The sequence below is a fragment of the Dermacentor albipictus genome, chromosome 9, assembly GCF_038994185.2.
Source record: "Dermacentor albipictus isolate Rhodes 1998 colony chromosome 9, USDA_Dalb.pri_finalv2, whole genome shotgun sequence".
In the NCBI taxonomy this organism is placed as follows: Eukaryota; Metazoa; Arthropoda; class Arachnida; order Ixodida; family Ixodidae; genus Dermacentor; species Dermacentor albipictus.
In genome coordinates, this window is record NC_091829.1 from 12620769 (window position 1) to 12640448 (window position 19680).

The 19680-nt window shown below is 48.6% G+C and overlaps 1 protein-coding gene and 1 long non-coding RNA gene across 4 annotated transcripts in view; one reads left to right on the forward strand and one right to left on the reverse strand.

Moving 5' to 3' along the window:
- The window catches only part of LOC135911114 (uncharacterized), a 94826-nt gene that overhangs the window by 45483 nt on the left and 29663 nt on the right, over positions 1 to 19680 (forward strand). The window lies entirely within an intron of this gene.
- LOC135911110 (uncharacterized) overlaps positions 1 to 19680 on the reverse strand; it is a 37154-nt gene that overhangs the window by 6921 nt on the left and 10553 nt on the right. Inside the window, exons 2-3 of the mRNA XM_065443225.1 lie at positions 3880 to 4233; positions 1211 to 1374 (exon numbers count right to left, since the gene is read on the reverse strand). Coding sequence (XP_065299297.1) covers positions 1211 to 1374; positions 3880 to 4209 — 494 coding nt within the window. The 5' untranslated portion in view covers positions 4210 to 4233. The remainder of the gene's footprint in view (positions 1 to 1210; positions 1375 to 3879; positions 4234 to 19680) is intronic.

Genomic DNA, 19680 nt, shown 5'->3' on the forward strand with positions numbered 1-19680 from the left:
TGTCGCAAGGAAAGAAGACGAGGAAGTGGCACGAGGCGCACGCTCCGAGTGTTTGAAAGAGCTTGCTGGCTTTGGAACGCGGGAAGTACGCTTGCGATAGTGACTTAATGCAATAATGGAAAAGAAAAGCAGGAATAGCTTTTGCGGCTTAACGGCTAGAGCGCCGCGGGCTTCTGTGCTCGACGGCAGAGGTTCGATTCCACCATCGGTCGCACATTTTCTTTTTAATAAAGCGAGGCACGACAGTAAGTTACCTACGTACCGCAAAGGAACGCTTCAGGTTAATAGACTGATCCCACATCCACTTATTGAAGCACATAGCTTTCTTTGGCTCTCGCCGTATTTTTCTTTCTTTCTTTCCTTTTTTTTTTTCGTGGTGGTCAGATTCTGACCGCCTGTACAAAGGAGCCGCGACGAAGTCCGCGTGCTCTCGCGCAACCGAGTTGCCGTTTGAGACGCACGTGTACGTGCTGCTGCGCGAGAATTTTCCGGGGCATCTGAAGGTTTTGATGCCGTGGTGGAGAGCTCGGGAAGCACAGCCTTTCTCCCGCCGCCCTCTCCTCATGTGGGGGCTCTCATCATGTGGAGACTAAAGCCCCTCCATCCACGCGCCACCACGTGGAAACGTACATACTGGAGACTAGACACACATCGCTAATTGGCTTATATGCATAGGGTAACCGTCTATACGACCGTTACGGGTGTGCGCTGGTTAGCGACTCTTTCTCTCCGTAAACGCCCAGCGAAACAACAAACGCTAGCCAGACATTCTGACTGCAACAAACGTACGCCTTTGAGACCGTTCAATAACGCGAATATCTTCACAGAATCAAGCACTACGCTATGCGCTTGCATTGACGATTATGGTCCGTGGTTTCTGCGTGACTCTTTTGAAAAGTTTGACTCTCCACTGTGAGCACATGTTTTTTTTCGTACAACGATACTTGGCTCAGCAGTGAACTATTAAGGGCTTTAGAAACTGCACTTGTTCAGGCAAATGACTCGAGGCGCCGTTTAGGTGGCGCGATACGCAATTAGGAACATCAGTGTCAACTACCGTGCATGCAGGGCCTACGTGGCTTAATCTGTGCTCTATAGTCAGCGTTTTGTAACCCCGACAAGGGTGCACGCTCTCTCTGAATTTCAGGCGCTCCGTACTGTACATATAGGCGTAAGCTGTAATCGGGCGCTCGCGTATGTAGAGACGTACGGCGCGGCGGCGGTGTTCTCCCGCATGGCTCGGTAGGCGCGCGCGGCCTCCTGCTTCTTCTGCAGCTCCTTCTGGCGCATCAGGGCGTCGCGGTTCTGTTCGATCTGCATCTGCAGCTGCTGCTTGTCGGTCGGAATCAGGCCGCTGCCGACGCCCACCTCGCCCTGCCAGGACGGGGACAGAAGAAGATGAACAAAATGAACGGCAGGGATCGGCAAAAGCGCGTGCCTTTTGTCACCCCCGATTATCTGTCCCGAACCGTCGTCGCCTGCGCTGTTCACCCTATCGACAGGTATATACCCAGCCGTGGCGACGAGAGGCTCCTCGTGCAAAAGTGTGCCTGCTCGCAGTCTCTCTGCGCTACTCGTCAAAGTGATCGTCACAAAAATTTGTACAGACAGTCGGCGGAAAAGCTTATGCACTTTTCTTTGTGTGAAGCCTATGGGTTGTCCGCAGACAGCTTGTGGACTTATGCAGGCTTACGCTTTATGTCGACGATCTTCTTGGGCCAAAGTTGTATAGACGCTCTATCCATCAAGGTGGTTCTCACAAAAAATCTGTATGGACAGTCCGCAGAAAATCTACAGGCATATTTGTGCGAAGCCTTCAAACAGTTCACGATACCCTCTGGACTTATGGCCTTACGCGCTTTGTCTCGACTGTCACTTTTCCGAGCTGTACAGGCTTCCACGAAGCCTTTGTCGGTTGACATTACAGAGTCGCATGGAGCCAGAAAGTCAAGTGTATAAGAAGACAAATTGCTGTACAAAAATGTCTCTAGACAATCTATCTTATTAGGGGGGAGGGGGATTGTCGTCGTCGTTTTAGGCGCATAATTAGTCTCGTTGAGATGCGTCGCTTGTGTTTAGATGGCCCAACATCATGTGCACCTCCGTGTGGTCTGTGTAAACGCTGCCGCGGACAATCTCCCAAGACCCACCCCCGTGAACATCGGCATTCATTATTTTCAAAATTAAACAAGAAATGATAAAGCTAGCTTATTCTGGTGCAACACAAAGCTAGATGCAGACGGCGCTATATATAATATACAGGGTGTCCCAGCTAACTTTAGCCAGAGTTTAAAAATAGGCGAGTGCCACGTAGCTGGACACAACCAAGATAATGTGTTTTGCCGTCGCTTGGGGATGCTGAAGTTATTTTTTCATCACCCTAACTGTATAATTATTCTTAATTATGATCTCAAATATTATAATTAGGTGAAAAGTGTCAATGAGAAAATTGTAGAGCAACGTGATAAACTCCCGATACAGCTTTCTGTTGCTTAATATGTGCTACATAAAAGTGTTTTTCCGAGCGTGAAGGAAACCCGCGAATGCGCGCGATGTGCCTCGAGCGGCCAGCGGAGTGCGATATCTTGATTCTAAGCAAGAATACAAAACCGGTAAATTCACCTTTTAGACTAAACTAGACTTGGTCACTTTATTACATTTCTCACTTTTTACTCGATATGGTGCTTTATGTATCTACCTAAAGGTGACTGCCGCGATCGTAATACCCCTGCCGCGATCGTAATAAACAACACGATATTCTACACATTTTTACGCTCCTCGTAACCCGGAAACTTCTGTTCGTTAGAATCTTACAGTGAAACTAAATACACTAACATTTAGTTGGAGTTGACTTCTTAATCTTTTGTTCAATATTTAAGTCCTTAGTTTTAGTGAACACCTTAACGTTTAGCTAGAGAGTGAAGCTGCGAAGGATTTTTGAATTTAGCAAGATCATGCTTGACCTATAGGACGAAGGAATGCAGGCCAAAAACAACCATGTTGCGAGCGGTTGCAACCGGCGCGAATGCACCGTGATCCGTAATTCGTCAAGTTCACTCTGGCACAAATCTAAGTGCCAGCGAACGGGGGAGGTGGTAGAGACAGCAAGAATTCAGGGGGTGCAAAATCGGTGCATCAATGGGGCCGTCCGCGTCCACCTGCTTCGAAAAGAAGAAGAAAAAAAAAACGCATTCTCAAATTTCTACCCTGCATGGCACGTGCCTTAGTGCCGTGGTGGTCAAGCCGCCTTGATAACTCTTCCCGCAACTCGTTTGCATATGACAATTTCTTTCCCCGCCGTGTATGTGATCGTGTCAATTAAAAGTGATGTTTACTTGGAAGTTAGCGCTTGCGCGTGACCTTCCTGGGTCACTGTTATTCGTTCGCGCTTCAAGCTTACTAGTTGTGGAACACCAGCTAGACCGTTCACAAGTCTTGCTTGAAATTAGCATGACATCACGAGCTGTTCCCGATACCTTATTTCGTTTCTAACCCCGAGTAAGATGGCTGCAGCCCTACCCCACTTTCGACTCATCTTCAAAAAACAACCTTGATTCTACTCGAGGTCCTTTTCAGAAGCAAAAAAAAAAAAAAAGGCGAGTTGTTATAGGTGCACGCCTGCTACAGTGCAACTTAGACAATGATTATGAAAAAGAAGGGGCTACCAGACGATGCTCACTGTCAAGTGAAATTTACTGCAGGAAAACGAACAATATCGCCAGTCCATTTATATTGTTCGTTCTCCTGTAATAAACTTCCGTTGATAGTCAGCGCCGTGTGGTGCCCAGTGTTTGCAGCCGTGAGGTTCCACCGTGATTAGCGAGGTATGCACTTCGCGCGTCCTTCTGCGTGAACCGCGCGTGCTCCAGCTTTGCTCACCGATCCGCCGCTGGCCGAGATGGCCGAGGAGCCGTGCTTGCTCGACTTGCTGCTGCGGTGGTGGCCCTTGCGCGAGCCGCGCTTCGAGCGCGAGGACTTCTCCTCGGCCGGCGGTGGGGCTGCGTACAGCTGCTGCTGCTGCTGCTGCTGCTGGTGCAGCAGCTGCTGCTGCTGTTCCTCCTGGCTGCTGTAGTACGGGTGGCGGGCCCAGGCCTCGCGGCGGGCGTCCGACTCGCCGGTGCGCGCCGAGCCGTAGCTGCTCTCCCGCGCCGCCGAGTCGGCCGACGTGTGCGACCGGGGAGCGCGGACAGCGCCCTGCGGGTCCTCCATGACGCCGGCCCTCGCCGATTGATCCTGCTCGCGGCGAGCGACGCGTCGTCATTGTGGACGACGACGACGTCGGTGCGTCGTCGTCAACGACTACGGCCACGATATTTTCGTCGTCAACATGTAGCGTAATCAACGGGACTGCCGGCTTAATTTTTTTTTGAAGGTTGCGTTTTACGGCAAAGCTCTCGAGGGAAGTTGCGCGATGGTTTACGCGCGAAGCCGTGGTCGATATCGGATGCGAATGCTAATGCAACGTGTTGGAACCCCGTACTTGCTTTGTAACGTAATGATCGATGATTATAAAACAAAATGTTACCTTGCGAATATCTCACTCTAGTAGACAACCCGTTATATGGGCTGTCCCTTTTTAACCAGTAATCCATATGTCTTTTTTTTTTTCCCACGTCGCCTTATACTGTCTCCACGTTAGAAGGACACCTTGTACGCCGGCTGCGGCAGTGAGAGGTGATGCCGTGCACGGCATCAGCTCCATCATGCATCGCCATGATGCTGCGCCGCAGGGTGGGTGGGAGCGATCGCCTTCTGTGATGAACAGCCAGCCGCGACTGCGCTCGAGAGCAGCAGCATGCAGCAACTGCTGCCGCTTTTGATCGAAGCCGGGAGCCAGCAAACAAGACTCGTATAGTACTTCCGAAAGGTCTGTGAGAACCCGCTGACACAGCTTCGCTCTCTTTGCGGTATCCGTTGTCAGATCGGCATACACCTGTGAGGGATTTCATTGGACACGCACAAGTGCGAGGCTGCAGCGGCAACGGCAACAGGAGGAATCAAAAGAACAGGAGCATAGAATCAGCAACAAAACGCGGTGACGGTAACTACAGCAATGTGACAATCCTTTGACACGGCTCTACGTCAGCAGCAGGCACAATCACCACAACCACGGCAAGAACAACGCGGTCAACCTTACGATACAGTCACGACGGAAGACCTGTGGAACTAAAGGGGCGAGAGTATAGAGGACAAGGACAGCGGCAACAAAACGAATATCAGTAACTGAGTTGCGGATATGTCTTGTAAAGAGTGCAGCGTGCTCTACATGCGGCTAGAATTTACTGCCCGTGATTCGATGCCAATGCCGTTTAAATGTGATTTCTCGCTCTTTGGCTTCAAAGCGTGTCACACGTCATCCCGAAAAAAAAAAAAAATCTTGCTGAGATTTCGTTTTCGTATGTGCTGCTTCGCCGCTCCGTTGTTGAATAAGACATTCCGGCTACCTCGCGTGACGTCACTCGTCTCACGGCCAGCAGGATATGCGGGCTAGCCCAGGAAGATTGACCTCTCGACCGAAACCGCATCAATGATGATATTCGGTCAGGTTAGGCGAAGAGCACGTTCTAGCTAGCCAAAATGCTTGTGTGTCTGCGTGTGTGTGTGTGTGTGTGTGTGTGTGTGTGTGTGTGTGTGTGTGTGTGTGTGTGTGTGTGTGTGTGTGTGTGTGTGTGTGTGTGTGAGAGAGAGAGAGAGAGAGAGAGAGAGAGAGAGAGAGAGAGAGAGAGAGAGAGAGAGAGAGACGTGCGAAATTGCCGAGAGCATCCGTTCGTCCGTCCGTTCATGCGCACCGTGGGATCGCGTCACCGAAAGCCAAAGACCCGCAGCGCGTACAGTGCGTGAGGCTGTACGTAAACGCTTGGCGATCCGCGACTGATCGAATGAACGCACGCACGATTTGAGGTTCCCGAGGCATGCGAGTGCGTGCGCGCATTCCCACGACCTTGGTCATCCACGGCGGGCTGCCTGTATTGAGCAGCGTGCCACGCAAGCGCACATACAGTCCCCGTGTTGTCACGCTTGTGTGGAACGCGCCAGCGCCGTGCTCCCGATTTCAGTATAGTCGAAAGCCACAAGTGTGCGCCACAACGCATGTCCTCGCCATCTCGCCGTGTATGTCACCGGAACTCTTCTGTGTCGTAAGAGAGCTTGTTGACCAAGTCGGTACTTGTTGCGGGACACATTTAGCTGGGCGGTGTCGTCGTGAATTTTTTTTCTGGTCTCTGTGTTTGAGCGTGCGTCGCTTTAGTGGCAGATATGCCCTTCAGAAATAGTTAGCTAAACCTGGGCGTAAGCGGACATACGCTCCTAGCTCCGAAACGACAATGCAGTCGTAGCGCTTGCCTTGGGGGGAATATAAAGAATGGTCCCGTATCTGCGCGCGCATCGCTGCAAATGGCACGTAAGTGTGGTGGATGCTACGTCACTACACGGCATGCAGAGAGAGAGAGAGAGAGAGAGAGAGATTTTTACATTGGTGCCGGAAAGTGGCATACTCTTTTCACATTGATAATTGTTTGAGGGAGGTCCGGCGCCCAACTTCCTTACAATACGAATTAAGTTCCACGAAATTTTGGGACCTCAATAGCTTTATGTGCAAAAAGAGTTTGGGCAACAACAAAACAACGAACATGCTGGCGTCTTCTGCGAACATGCTATAAGAAGAAAGCATTCTTGTTAGTATAAGAGGTTGCACTTTGAAGTCATTTCAGTTTAAGTACAGTGACTTCATCACTTATATATTTTAATTTTAAGACGAGCTTAGGAATAAGCGTAAATTAAAATTTGTAGTTGTTTTCCTGATACAAAAGAAAAAAATTATATCTCCGAAAATCATTGACAAATTGATTAACAAACTCATTTTAGGAAGAAAGAAAGTTGGGAAGGAACTGGCTCCCGTGGTTGGCATCACTGGCCAGACGGGTCCCGAGATTGGAAGGCGCGGCGTAGAAATTGAAAGCCACGTTTGTCTAGTCGCGTATTCCCCAAAGTGGGGTATATGCAATGTGACCAGGTTCCGCGGACGCCAAAACCGGAAAGGGGGATGGCACGGGGGCAGCAGAGATAAAAGCAATATTCATTATTCACTCCATGTTTGGTTTATATATGAAGGGAAACGCTTTTCCAAACTATTCCGTAAATTTGCGCTTGCCCTTTCGGTATAATTCCACGCGCTTCCATCACCACATGCGTGACAAGCAAGGCGGTGCTTTGGCTTGGCTACGGCTGGTTTGCCAACGCATTGAGAAATCCATTGCAGCTGGATCGCAAAAACGGCTCGGAGGGATGCAGTGTTGTAAATGTTCGGAAAGTTGTTCGCATCAGTCACGTTAGCCCTCGTAGGGTTTATCAAAATGGCGCTTTCGTCAACGAGAGCGTCTATCTGGCCAATCACGCAAGGAACCGCTTCACTTTCCGAACCGTTATAACATGGCAGGTGCTGCTGGCAGTCTCATTTACGGAAGTATCGTGCTTGGGCGACTGCCTCTCGAGTCTTTTCGAAGGTGGTGCCACCACACCCGAGAACGCAAACCGCTGATTCGGGACCACAGGACCGGCATTTCGGGGCGACTCGGGGTCCGGCGAGGTCAGAGCGGGACAAAACACTGTCCCGCACGTAAGCCGTGGAGCAGCGGCAACTCGGCGGTAAAAGCTGGACGTGTCCCGCCTAAATCGCGACGTCTGGTCACATGGCGAGATAAGTTTCGCGTTTAGGAGACCACCCTCACTTTCCCCACCTAGCTTCGTGAAAGAAAGCAAAATGAAGAGAAATGCCTGGGGCTATTGGCCGAAGTGTTGTGCTGTATTCTTGCAGAGGCGACACTTGTGTTCTTAGCGCCCTTCGTTCGTAGTCCGTGCTACCCCCTCCGCGTAAGGTTCCCGGTAGTACAAGGTACGTCAACGCAAGAACACAGACTTGCTTAAGCGGGGGGGGGGGGGGGGGGCAGTTCGTGAACTCGTCCCGCCTGTTCCTTCTCCGCCTACTAATCCTCCGGCCTTCGTCGAGCTAGCGGCTATGCTTACCGATTACCACGTTCAGAGCGCATGCTCAGCGCCACTCCTCGCTCTCCACAGTGGCATTCCCCTCTGTATTTGGCCACACTTACGGGATATGCCGAGGGCATCGCCACCGAGTATATTTTTCAGTGAACTCTAGGGAAAAGGCCGGGGTGAGTCACCTCCGGCCCGTTGCTATTGTCGGTATATGGAGTCTTACCTCCCTACCGTTTGTTGTCAAAGGCTAAGCGGCTTTGTCATGCCACATTCACAACGCGCTTTCTTACCGTATAGTTGCCCTACCACTGCCGGCATGCCCTGTGGCAGCCTGCGAAGCTCGGCGCGAAATCGGTCATCGCCCAGCGACGATTTCAACAGCAGCGCGCGAGGCGAAAACGACCTGCAGGCGCGGCCGAACGGCACCTCGTATCGCGCGCTTCTCGCCTCCATCTGGGAGAGTTCACGGCCGGTTTGGACTCCCTGCTGTGGACAGATGAGCGCGGCGATATTTTTACCCGACCCCCTCGCAGGTCGTGAGGTCATTCTTCCAATGTATACGTTTTCGCGGCTAGTCAACAGCGGATAGGTGGAGAGAAGATTCAATTGGTCGATGTACCACTCCTCATACGCGTACTGCCCGCAGACAAAGCGCTCTATATGAGGTTCATGAATGGAAAAAAGACAAGCGAGAAATAGTACGAAAGCAAGGAGCATGAATTCTCACTTGCAACGAGTTTTTTTTTTTTTGAAGTGGAAGCCATACAAACATTCGGGGTGCCGACTTAATGCAACATTCATTAACTTTTTGAATTAATTACTTCTCAGTACATATTGCACTTTACTAACACGTAGCCGGTGAGTTTGCTATGTCGTGTCCACTTGGAACCTCTTGGAAGGATCGCACAGTTATGGCAATATGCGCTGTGCGATTTGCGGTAAAAATTCGCAATTGTTCCACTTTTTAACAAACCGTCGTTTTAAGCTTTGAAGCACAAAAATGGCTATTTCGTCGCATACTTTGAATATCCCGAAACTGGTGTCATCCTGAAAATTCGTTCCAAATGGAGGCACGTTGCGAGTTTACCGGCTGCAATTCGTAAATTGCAATATGTGGAATATGTGCGTAAATTACAATTAGTGTTTTTGTTAATTAGTCAACTTATCGTTTCCATTTCTTGTGCGAGTAACGTTCGCCTCTGGATAATCCAGCTCAATGAATGGAATTGAACATTCTATCTGTCGCAGGCGATTAAAAAAAAAAAATCTATGCTTTAAAGAAAAAGCACCCGTTGTACAAGTTTGTCATGCACGCAAGCGGAGAAGCAACGACGGACTGTCTGCACACTTCGTCATACGTATGCTAACGATCAGTCGAGCATTCAACATTAGAGTCGGTGTACGTAGATGGCTGTGCGATCTTTGAATGCGGTCGAGAGCATTCGAAATTTGATTTCGCGTAGGTCGAAGGCTTTGTTATGTTCTAATGCACAAACATTCAAAGAAGAAACGTGTACGCAATCTTGAGTAGATTGATGATGACGAGAAGTGAGGGTATATACGCTTGATTGCTCTCACCGCTGTGTGCATGTTTCGGTTTCGCAAGAACAATCACACAAGGGTCCTGTGCTTTGCGGTGCCAGGGACCGTCATTATTCTTTTTCCGCAGCTGAATATTATATGATGGCAGCGAAACAACGGTGGTCTGAAAGTCGAACGCGTCCCTCCAGCCTCTCGGCAAGAGGCACGTCCGTAGTGACTAATGAATAATCTGCGTGGTTCCCTCGCGTAACCTCTTCAAGTATGCAGCTACAGGAAACAACAATCGACCGGCGCAATTACGCGCGCATTAGCGCGCCCGCGATATGCCCCCTCCGCGTGAACCGAATAGCACAGACCCGCGCGCAAGGTCGTTTACGGCAACGCCAGGCCACATATCGGACCTTCCGCCGCCGTATCACAGAGCTGCGCCGCCGTTAAGCGATACGCGAGGCTCGTTAAAACATGGCCATCCCTATGCGGCCACCACCGTGCACCGACGCCTGTTGCTGAAATCAGATGCACGGATGCAGGCGTTGTTTCGCAGTGTCATTAAAGATGGCGCCCGTGTATTGCTGCCAGGCTGCACAACACAAAAGCAGAGGTGAAAAGGCGATCGCGAGGGGAAGCAAGTACCGCAAAGAACTGCGATGTAATAGATAATGCAAACTAGACAGGTTCACGGGACGGTAGAGATTTGAAGTGATCCGATGTTGTCGAACATGTCTTAGGCTAAGGGAAACGTTTGAACAAGAGGACTTCCCTCCGTCAGTAACAAACAGTTAATCCATATACCCAATAAACCTATATGCGAACATACGGGCGTTGCATATGAAAACGCGTATGTTACCATAGGTCACATGGGGCACGTCCCATAGATGATCCCAATTTGAACATGTGGGATCTCCATATGATATACGGGGGAACATAGAATATCTTGAGGTGCTAGTTGGTTTGTTCTAAAGATTGTTAACTAATTGTGCAAGCCTGAAAATGGACAACACAAAGAGGAACAGGAAGGAAGTTCAATGAAAGTGAATAACTTTCTTGGTGTTCCTCCTTGTGGGTTGTCCTTTTCCCGACTTGCGCAAATAGTCGTTATATACGGGAACATTGGGCGTTGTCATGGACCGACTTCCGCAAATAATTGTTATATACGAGAGCATAGGGGTTTGTCTGCGATTATTAGATATAGGGCTTATGTTATTTTTAAAAAATCTTTTTTATAGAGTTTGTATGCTGACGAAGTGACCTTGTCTAAACGTAGGCTTCAGTTCGAGACATACCGTATGCGGTCGTCTATTAGTCGCACCACGTAAAGCGAACTACGCTATCTGTATTCCGGAAGGCCTAAGCTAAAGCAGGATGGAGCAGGAATAGCGCGCCACAATGGGGCCTTTTTCCACCGGGGAATAGAGAGCGCACCAAGCAGGAAAGCCTGTGACGACATCTCGAGGCCCTGTGTTGAAATAAAGCGTCAGCGCATCTCAATGAATCTCGCGAAGCTGTGTTATCCCGATTGTTTGATGACGTAAACACGTAAGCAGCGACATCATCATAAAAGTATGTCCGTAGCTTTTCTTTCATTTTCGAAGAGGTGTTTATCGTTAACCGAGGCATTATTGTTCCTCACCGGGTCAGTAGATGTCGCCAACATGCTAAAGCGCTGCAGCTTTAGCCTGTTGGCCTTCCACGTTTATTCTGTTCTCCATTTGTATAAAGTATATATAGAAATGTGTGGATGTAACATTGTCTTAAGGTTCTAAAATGTGTTTCTCCGCATATACACACAGTAGAAAGGCGCGGCTTCGTATCTTTTTTTTCTGTTTATTTTGTTTATTGGTTTTTTTATTTTACTAAATCCGAGAATAAGCAAGCCACCGGGCTTTCTCGAAGACAAGAATTATTGGTCATTTGCAAAAAAAAAAAGAAGAAAAAAGGGGGCCATCGGCTAAATTACGTTGATATCGGAACCTGTACAGGTACCACGTTAACCTTTATGTCACTATAGTTGTCAATAAAGCTTGTTAAGAGAGACCATGATTTATGATGTACGTGAAAATTGTACAAAATTTCCTTTCCTCCCTGCTGCCATCGTGTAAACGAGCCCCGGGCCACGTCAAGGCAGTTTTTGTCCTGGGCGGAGAAATAAAACGAATCTCGAATTAAGAAGTTTCACTGCAGGAGGCCGTTTCTACAATTGTGCTGCAGCAATGGCTGCGCGTGGGAATCAAACCCTCGACTTGTTGCTCATCGCTCAATAGACTGGTGTGGTCATCGCGGCTGAATTTTAAAAGGGAATGAAAAAAATATAAAGAGGATGCGCGGCACCAATGAATGTTTATTGCTATCAGGAACGAAACCAGAGGTAGAGTTAAGGGACTCTTGACGCGTCCCGAAGTTATCGCTACAGTGATATACTGTCTAGCGCAACTTACATATACGTCATTATGTGCATACGTAAAAATTTATGTTTAAACTCTTACATGCGACAGCGATGTGCTTGATTGAAGCGCATAAATAAGCGTATATTTCAATATGGCCGCCGCTGTCCCCCGTCCCGAAAATAATTCTTACAACCCCGGTACGCCTTAAACATTTTTACACTCTTATCGGTAGAATATGTTCTTGATGTAATTCTCTCTGCAGTACGTTTCCAGAGCACGTGGGTGTGCTGCGATAAGGTTTCCGTTACCGGCGCTTAGTGAAACCGTAGCATCTATGTGAATGGTGAAGAGCTAATAGAAGTTTTACGCCCGTAATTTTTCAGCTGTTAAAAAGCGAGCGGGCAAAACGAACCAACACCGCTAGAACGAAGCGTAGAGCCTGTGAACGCATCAAACGTGGCGTCTAGGCAAGTCGGACAGCGTTCACACAGCTATGCATATCCCCGTTCGGAAAACAGCGCCCCGAGCCTTTGGGTGCTTATAAACACACCTTCACGGGTGCCAGCCCTGGAACGGGGCGTAGCTGCGTGCGCATTTAATATGTGCATCACAGGCAAATAACGTCTCTCTCTCTCTCTTACTCTCTCTCTTACTCTCTATCTCTCTGTCTCTGCCCGCCCGGTTTTTGTGGTACCAATACACTGTCTCTCGTGTTCCGTTCGTCATTGTGTAGCATGCGGTCTTTTGCGGTACCTACGTGAGCGCCAAACAAAAGAGGCGCCTTGAAAGCGGTAGGGTTCACGGCACGCTGAGCTTGTTCTTTCCCGTACAATTCCGCGCGTCTCTCCGGACAAGCAAATTGCCAAACAAAAACGTAAATCAAGGCCAGTTAGTTCCACCGCTGCAACCCCCCCCCCCCCCTCCCTCCCTCACCTTTATTCTGCCCCTGGATACGTTGCGCTAATCAACGAAGGAAAGCGGCCATTCGTGAGCACACACATAAAGAACCTTCGGGCAATCGATTGGCCTAGAACAACAACGACAAGAAGTACGTGTAGCGCAAGCAGCGCCGTTTTGCACAAAGACAAATCAAGCAAGAGGAAAATGATATATCGGACGTATAAAAAGAATACGAAAAGAGCGAGGGCAACGACGTTTCACGAAGGGTGCGCGAAAGCCGCGTGCGATATAAGCCTTGAATCGCGAGCGTTGGTGGGGGCGAGGGCTTACAAGGCGCCCGAAAGACGCGGGGCAGGGTGTGTAATCATCACATCGAAAGTGTGTGCGCAAACCGTAACTTCCCGAAGTGGCCGCGTAAACGCGGCGCTTTCCGACGGACATGCACGGGTAAAGGGCAATCTTGCTGTCCGAGCTGCTGCGCTGGCGATGCTTCGGGGTTGCGCGCAATTAAGTGGGTGCGCGCAGGGATAGGCCGCTCGGGCGAGAGGGCACTTAATCGCGCTTGTCCGAAATGTCCGGTTAATAGATTCTTCGTCGTGACTGGTGGAGACTGCGGCGCGGCGCTGCAGTTTAATGTTCCGCGCAATAGTAAAGCGAATCGAAGTACGGATTATCGAAAGCGCCCGTTCCGGTGGTTCAGTCGCTGTGGCATTCTGCTGCCGAGCAGGAGGGGGGTGGGTAAATAACTCCATACGTACTCCAAATTATACAGTATTCTGTATATTATTATACTGTTGTACTAGTATGTGTAGGTCAATTAGGACTCTGATTATGAGACTGAAATTTACAGAATAAGAATAAAGATGGGTTGGAGCGCATAGGGCAGGCATTACCAAAATCTGACTGGGACCTTACCACTGTCGTTAAAGAGAAAAGTGTATAAACATTGCATTCTACCGGTGCTAACATATGGGGCAGAAACTTAGAGGTTCACAAAGAAGCTCGAGAACAGTTAAGGACCGCGCAAAGAGCGATGGAACGAAAAATGTTACGCGTAACGTTAAGAGACAGGCACACAGCGGTGTGAACCAGAAAGCGAATGCGGATAGCCGATATCTGTAGTTGACATTAAAAGAAAAAAAGAATGGTGCTGGTCAGGCCATGTAATGCGTAGGGTAGCTAACCGGCGGATCAATAAAGTTACAGATTGGGTGTCAAATGAGAAGGGAAGCGCAGTCGAGGACGGCATAAAGTTAGGTGGGGTGACGAAATTTGCAGGTGCAAGTTGGAATCAGCTTTAGCACAATATTGAAGATCCTTGAAGAATTGAAGATCCTTGGGAGAGGCCTTCGTCCTGTAGTGGGCATAGAAATAAGCTGCTTACTGCATGCTTGCTGCTGCTGCTTGCTTGTCGCTTGCTTGCCTGCTGCTGATGATGATACGAGTATGTGTATACGTGCCTGCAGGTAGCCATCTTTAAGCGTCGAATTTTAGGATCCTGGATTCAACTTCAGGTTAATTGATTGTCTTACACCTGTCCTACGAAGAACTGAAAAGTATATAGCGGACTTGTTGTGGCGTTTGAACCATTCATCACCAAACAAGGGATGAAAAGGGAAAAGTTGGAAGGTGATGATAAAGATGATAAAAACTAAGTAGGGGCGCAATACCTCTATTGCAGGGCGTTTCCAAGTTGGAGTGTTCACGCCATGCAGCGTGCGTCCGAGGATGTGACCAGTTTGGGAATTGAATGAATGAATACCGCGTTTAATTAACACAAAACTGGCTCTGTGAGCTAAGTGCGAAGAGCTGGGCATGGAATTATGGAATTGAAGTGGCGATCGCGGGTGGCTGACGCACTTGTTCTACGATCTAGCTTCATTTAAACGAAGGATCTTGCCTTTTCAGGGGCTGTTATATTACGGCGTCAAGTATATTTCTAGATGCATAGCATGCACGATACTTGAAGAGTCGTGAGATGCAATACTGTGAAGTTAAACATAGTCAACGCAGAAATGTTTGCGTCCAAGCACAGCGTAGCAGTGTTGCCAGCTAGGAATTTATAAAAAAAAAAAGTGCGCAATACGAACGCCTAAGTTCGTTAAAACCCCACTAAATATACGTAATCAGAATCTCGGTCAAAACTCATATAACGTGCTCGGGCAGCATGTTACTGAAGCAGCATTTATTGTTTCTTCGGAGACGAGCTGGCACAGTAAGGATGGAATTTGTCATCTCAGCGGATATTCTGTTGTCTAACTTAGATTTAATCACATTCAGCTGGATGAAAACGCGCTCAACATCCGCGTTGGACCATGGCAGCACCATTACTGATTAAGCGAAATTAGCCAAATGAATTTTTGGATGTATATTTAACCGGAGCCATTTCACGAGCGAGAATACACTAAAACGTGTCTGCGAAAATGGCGAAGAGTGAAAGTGCTACGAATGGCCGAATCTGCTAGAGCTACAGTTTAGAGCAGCGATGAAAGCGTGGTCGAAGAAATGGGAATCACACTGCTTGGGGATGGTGGTCACAGTTGTCTTAGTTCCAAAGGGACGTAAATAAGCTGCAAGTTTGAGACACGCGAAGAAAGAATTATTGTCAAGAAACCATAAGTTCTTCTGCAACCAAAAAGAAAGCCAGCATTTCAGGAAAATCGCGACCCAACCCGCCGCCCGCAAGCGAACGAAATTTCACGCTATAGGCAGCGCAAAAGCCGCTAAGTTTAGCAGAAAAGCAACTTACCTTGCAACACAGCAGCGTAGTAGCGAGCCATTAAACGCATCAACATTATCCATGCTGTTGGCTTTGCAATTTTATGTCATACAAATAGTACAAAATTAACGCTGTATTAACTGGAACTTGCATTCGCGAATTTTTCTTTGAATAACACTCAGAAAACGAACAAAGAAGTGAGCAGATCAGTTGGTTCAGTAATAAAAAAATAGCAAAAACTAAAGGTACTAAAGATCTGGTTAACCTCCCTGCCTTTCCTCGCTATTATTTCTCTTTCTCTGGAAGAATTGCCGGATATGTTTCGACAAGGGGACTTATACTTTGTGAGATGCCTCGGCAGAACATTGACAAGTACAAGGCTCATCTTCGTCACTACCGCCTAAAGCTTAGAATAGTGTAGACGTAGAAGAGCATCCGTGCAAAATATGACGTTTGAAATGCGAGTGGAAGCGTCAGGAAAAGCTCGCAAAAATAGCCCGTTCCTGAAAAGGAAACTAAAAGAAAGCTATAAAAAAAAACGTCATCGTTGCCGTTCTCCGGGAGTGCCGCATGACTTCGAGCGCGCGGCTTCTCAGCATGGCCTCTGAGATTCGGCGGCGCCGGCGAAGCCGCGGGCAACGTTACTAAATTAGCTATGGTAACGTTGTGCATCGCTGTCCGCGGCGCGCTGAAATAGCTAGAAGGCTGCATATTGGGACTTGGCGACAACCACCAGGTGCACGCGTCGTCTGCTTCGGCGCTGTTTAAAGGCTGCTGACAAGAACAGCGGATTTGCGAAGATTGCTTTAGTGGCATATGCTGTTCATTTATAAGAACTTTAGCCAAGGCGAAATTTCGTTACACTTGGCCGCTAAACAAAAGAACTCACCTGTCAATGGCCCTCACAAAGTCTTGTGTGTGCATGAAAGCCCCCCAAAGACAATCCATTGCCCAAGGTATTTGAAAAAGAAAGTGGTCTTTGTTAAAAGCTTTGATAAACCTTTGGAATAACAAGTTTCGTTTTTGTGTCGTCCTAGTCGAGGTTCTTGCGACAGACATTTGGTTCGCCGGAGGTCGCTGCCAAAAGTGCTAGCCTGTCTATCATTGACAAAGCCTTGACGCCAAGTCCTGTCGTTGTCATTGCCTTTGACTAAGACCAGTATTTTGCCAAAGGTATCTGACAAGCGAAACCAGTCTGTTAGTTTTCCTTTTTATTCAGTTAACATAAGATTCTCCACCAAGCAAATGCAAATAGTGTTATGAAACGTGTTACGGCGTCATTTTCGCACACTTAACAACTCAAGGGTTTTTGAAGAACTTAGAATAAAGGAACGGAACGATATCCCCCAAACGTTCATTAGACCGTAAAGTGTGCGTAAAATATTATGCAACGCCTCGTATGACAGCCAATGTGGGCGCGTTTATCGCCTTTTGCAGCGACATTGACTAAGACTTGCGACATTGAAAAGCTAATTTCTAGACCGTGTTTCTTTTCTTCCTGTTTTTAATCTCGCTGATTGATCGGCCATATACTCTGAAATATCAGCATGCAATGGTGAGGCGGTGCACCTCGTCGTTCTGTGTCATTTGTGGCGACGCTAGCGCGTTTGGAGCCGGTTCGTTCGCTCGATTACAAAACAAGAGAAAAGAAGCCGTGCGAGTAATATGCGGTTCTGTGCACACGTGCATAGCAACGCCGCTTGCTGGTCGTTCTAAAATGTATCGCGTTGTGAATCTCGGTTAACTGGCGCCGGCAACCGACGTTGCGTTTGCTATCGATGGGGACGATGTCTTGGGGCGAGCAAGCAGACGACAGCCATACGAAGCCAAGAAAAGTGTGTACACAGACTAAAGGAAATAACTATTTCTTTAACTGATCGGTATAATTTTGGTTGAGGGTTAAATTCGAGAGAATATTTTCAGAAAAGACAGGATCAGGCAGGTGGAAGCCGAACCTACGACCTTTCCGTGAGCGAGTTTACTCCACTACAATGGTTTACATTTTAAGTGCGCCAGAATTTCTATGCTGCATAACGAGAAAACTGTCCGTCACGTTAAACGAAAATGTGGGCCGATCCCGGAGATGGTGCAATGCCGGGCAGGTGAAGCAGGTTTCAAGCACTCAGCAAAGTGAAGCGAAAGGTGCATACATCCTTTGAAATCACGTAAACAATAAAGATAGAGCCCGCAGCAGGGAGCAGTTTTATCTTCGTGCTGCCTGTCGCTTCCGCGCGAACGAAGCGGCGAGAACACGCGCTCACGACTCTCTCAGCACACGCCGCATCCGGCCCATTTCGCAGATCGCGTTCAAGATACAGTCCGCGCGGTGCATAATGGCTCGACGCGGATGGATAAGGCGCTAAAGAGCGATACCAGCTGATAATGATCGGAACGTCGTCAGTGCACCTGGGCGCCCGCCACCTGCGGTAGTATGCTTGCCTCAGTTCACCTATAGCGCCACCGTCCGCAGCAGTTCGTGTTGCCGCAGCGCTGTCTTCTACACCGGGCTGCGTGGAGAATATGAAGTGGTGCAATGCTTACGCATACTTAGACAACTTCCAGAAGTGTTCGTGCGATTTTTTGTCACACACACACAGAAGAAAAACTGTTGTGGAAAGCAGGGAAAGAGCCGCGATTTATTACGTATGCGTTGCTCTGTACCAGCTGAGCTATGGCGACGGGTGTCTAGTAGCCCTTTCTTTATTTAGGTGCAGTGAACGTCAACATTTTCCGGTGATATTTCTGCGAAGAAGCTAAACTTCAGCTCAGTTATGGCTTCCTTCCAATAAAACTGCATTGGCGGCGTCTATAACAAAGGTATAAAATCTGTAATCCAGGCTGCGTGCCGAGGTCAAAGAAATATTCCAATTTTTCTGAGATCCCGTGCCCCGTAAACCACCGACACCAACTGCACATTCACGTACCTATTTATAACCTATTCCTGGGAGTGTTGGCCAGCGCCACTCGCGGCCATAGCGGATGTTGAACGGACGGAATGGGTGTGGAGAACACATTCAATCGCAGGCGTCACGTATATAGATGTCGTGAACAGGCGACAAATTTTACAGGCTACAGAAGTTATATCGTCTGCTGCATACTGAGGCGTTTCTAAGCGGAATTGTCGTTTGCTCTAGCTGCACGCTTGATTTGATCCGGTCCTTCGAGGCTATTCCTAGGATGTTTCACTGGCCGGTCTTATCCCCAGGATAAGGAAGTCTCAGATATCAATTCGCGAAGTGGCGGTGCGCGTCTAGAACGGTTGCCGACCCCGGGGCGAGAAATTTGTGACGGGCCAGTAATCGCGTTAAAGCCTCGCGCGTGCTCACACGTACGTACATAAATACGCCGGAAGTTTTCTCGAGCCGATTCTGCAGACGACAACGAGCGCGCAGCAGGAGTAGCAGCAACAACAGGAAAAGAAACGAACAAATTAAGTGAATGCGGCTGAGAGGACACTAATATTTCTCATGATCTTAATCTATTCGCATTCGAATACTGTCATTACCGGGCTCCGCCCCGGAACGAGGTTGCAGAACCGCGACGTCGCCCTCGACGCGGCTGGTATCGACGTGTCTCTAGTTTGAATTTTTATGCGTGTTTGCTTGCGCTTATGTAGATTCACTCCGCCGCCGCTTTTGTTTGCTTTGGTTCATGTCCATCCGTATCTGTTTGCGTCGGTGTGTTCGGCCGCAAAGACGCCGTCCGCGTCGTCCTGTCGTGTAATTTACCCCGGCTGTCTACAACCGGTTTCTCTTCCATGCGTCGCATGGGCGGCAAAAATATATTAAGCACGCCTGTCGCTCGCACGTGTGCAGGCGCGCAACTAGGCATAGCGGATTAAAAAAAAAAGATTGACCAAAGGAGAAATGAAAAGATGACGCCGGCGACTTAGTTGGTGAGGGCCTTCTTGTTTTCTTTTTCATCGTCTGTTTTCTCTAACGGCATTTAAGGGCGACCGCCTGGATATTTCCGGTGGGCGTTATGTCAGCTATACTATGTGGCATTTTTCTTTCCGCATTGATACACCGTGTCGTCATCGATACCTTCCCGCGCATGCGTGGTCGACGACAGAATCGATGGTGGCATCGTTATTACGCGCTTTACAACGGAGTAGCACGACATTCGGAGCTATGTGAAGTTGAT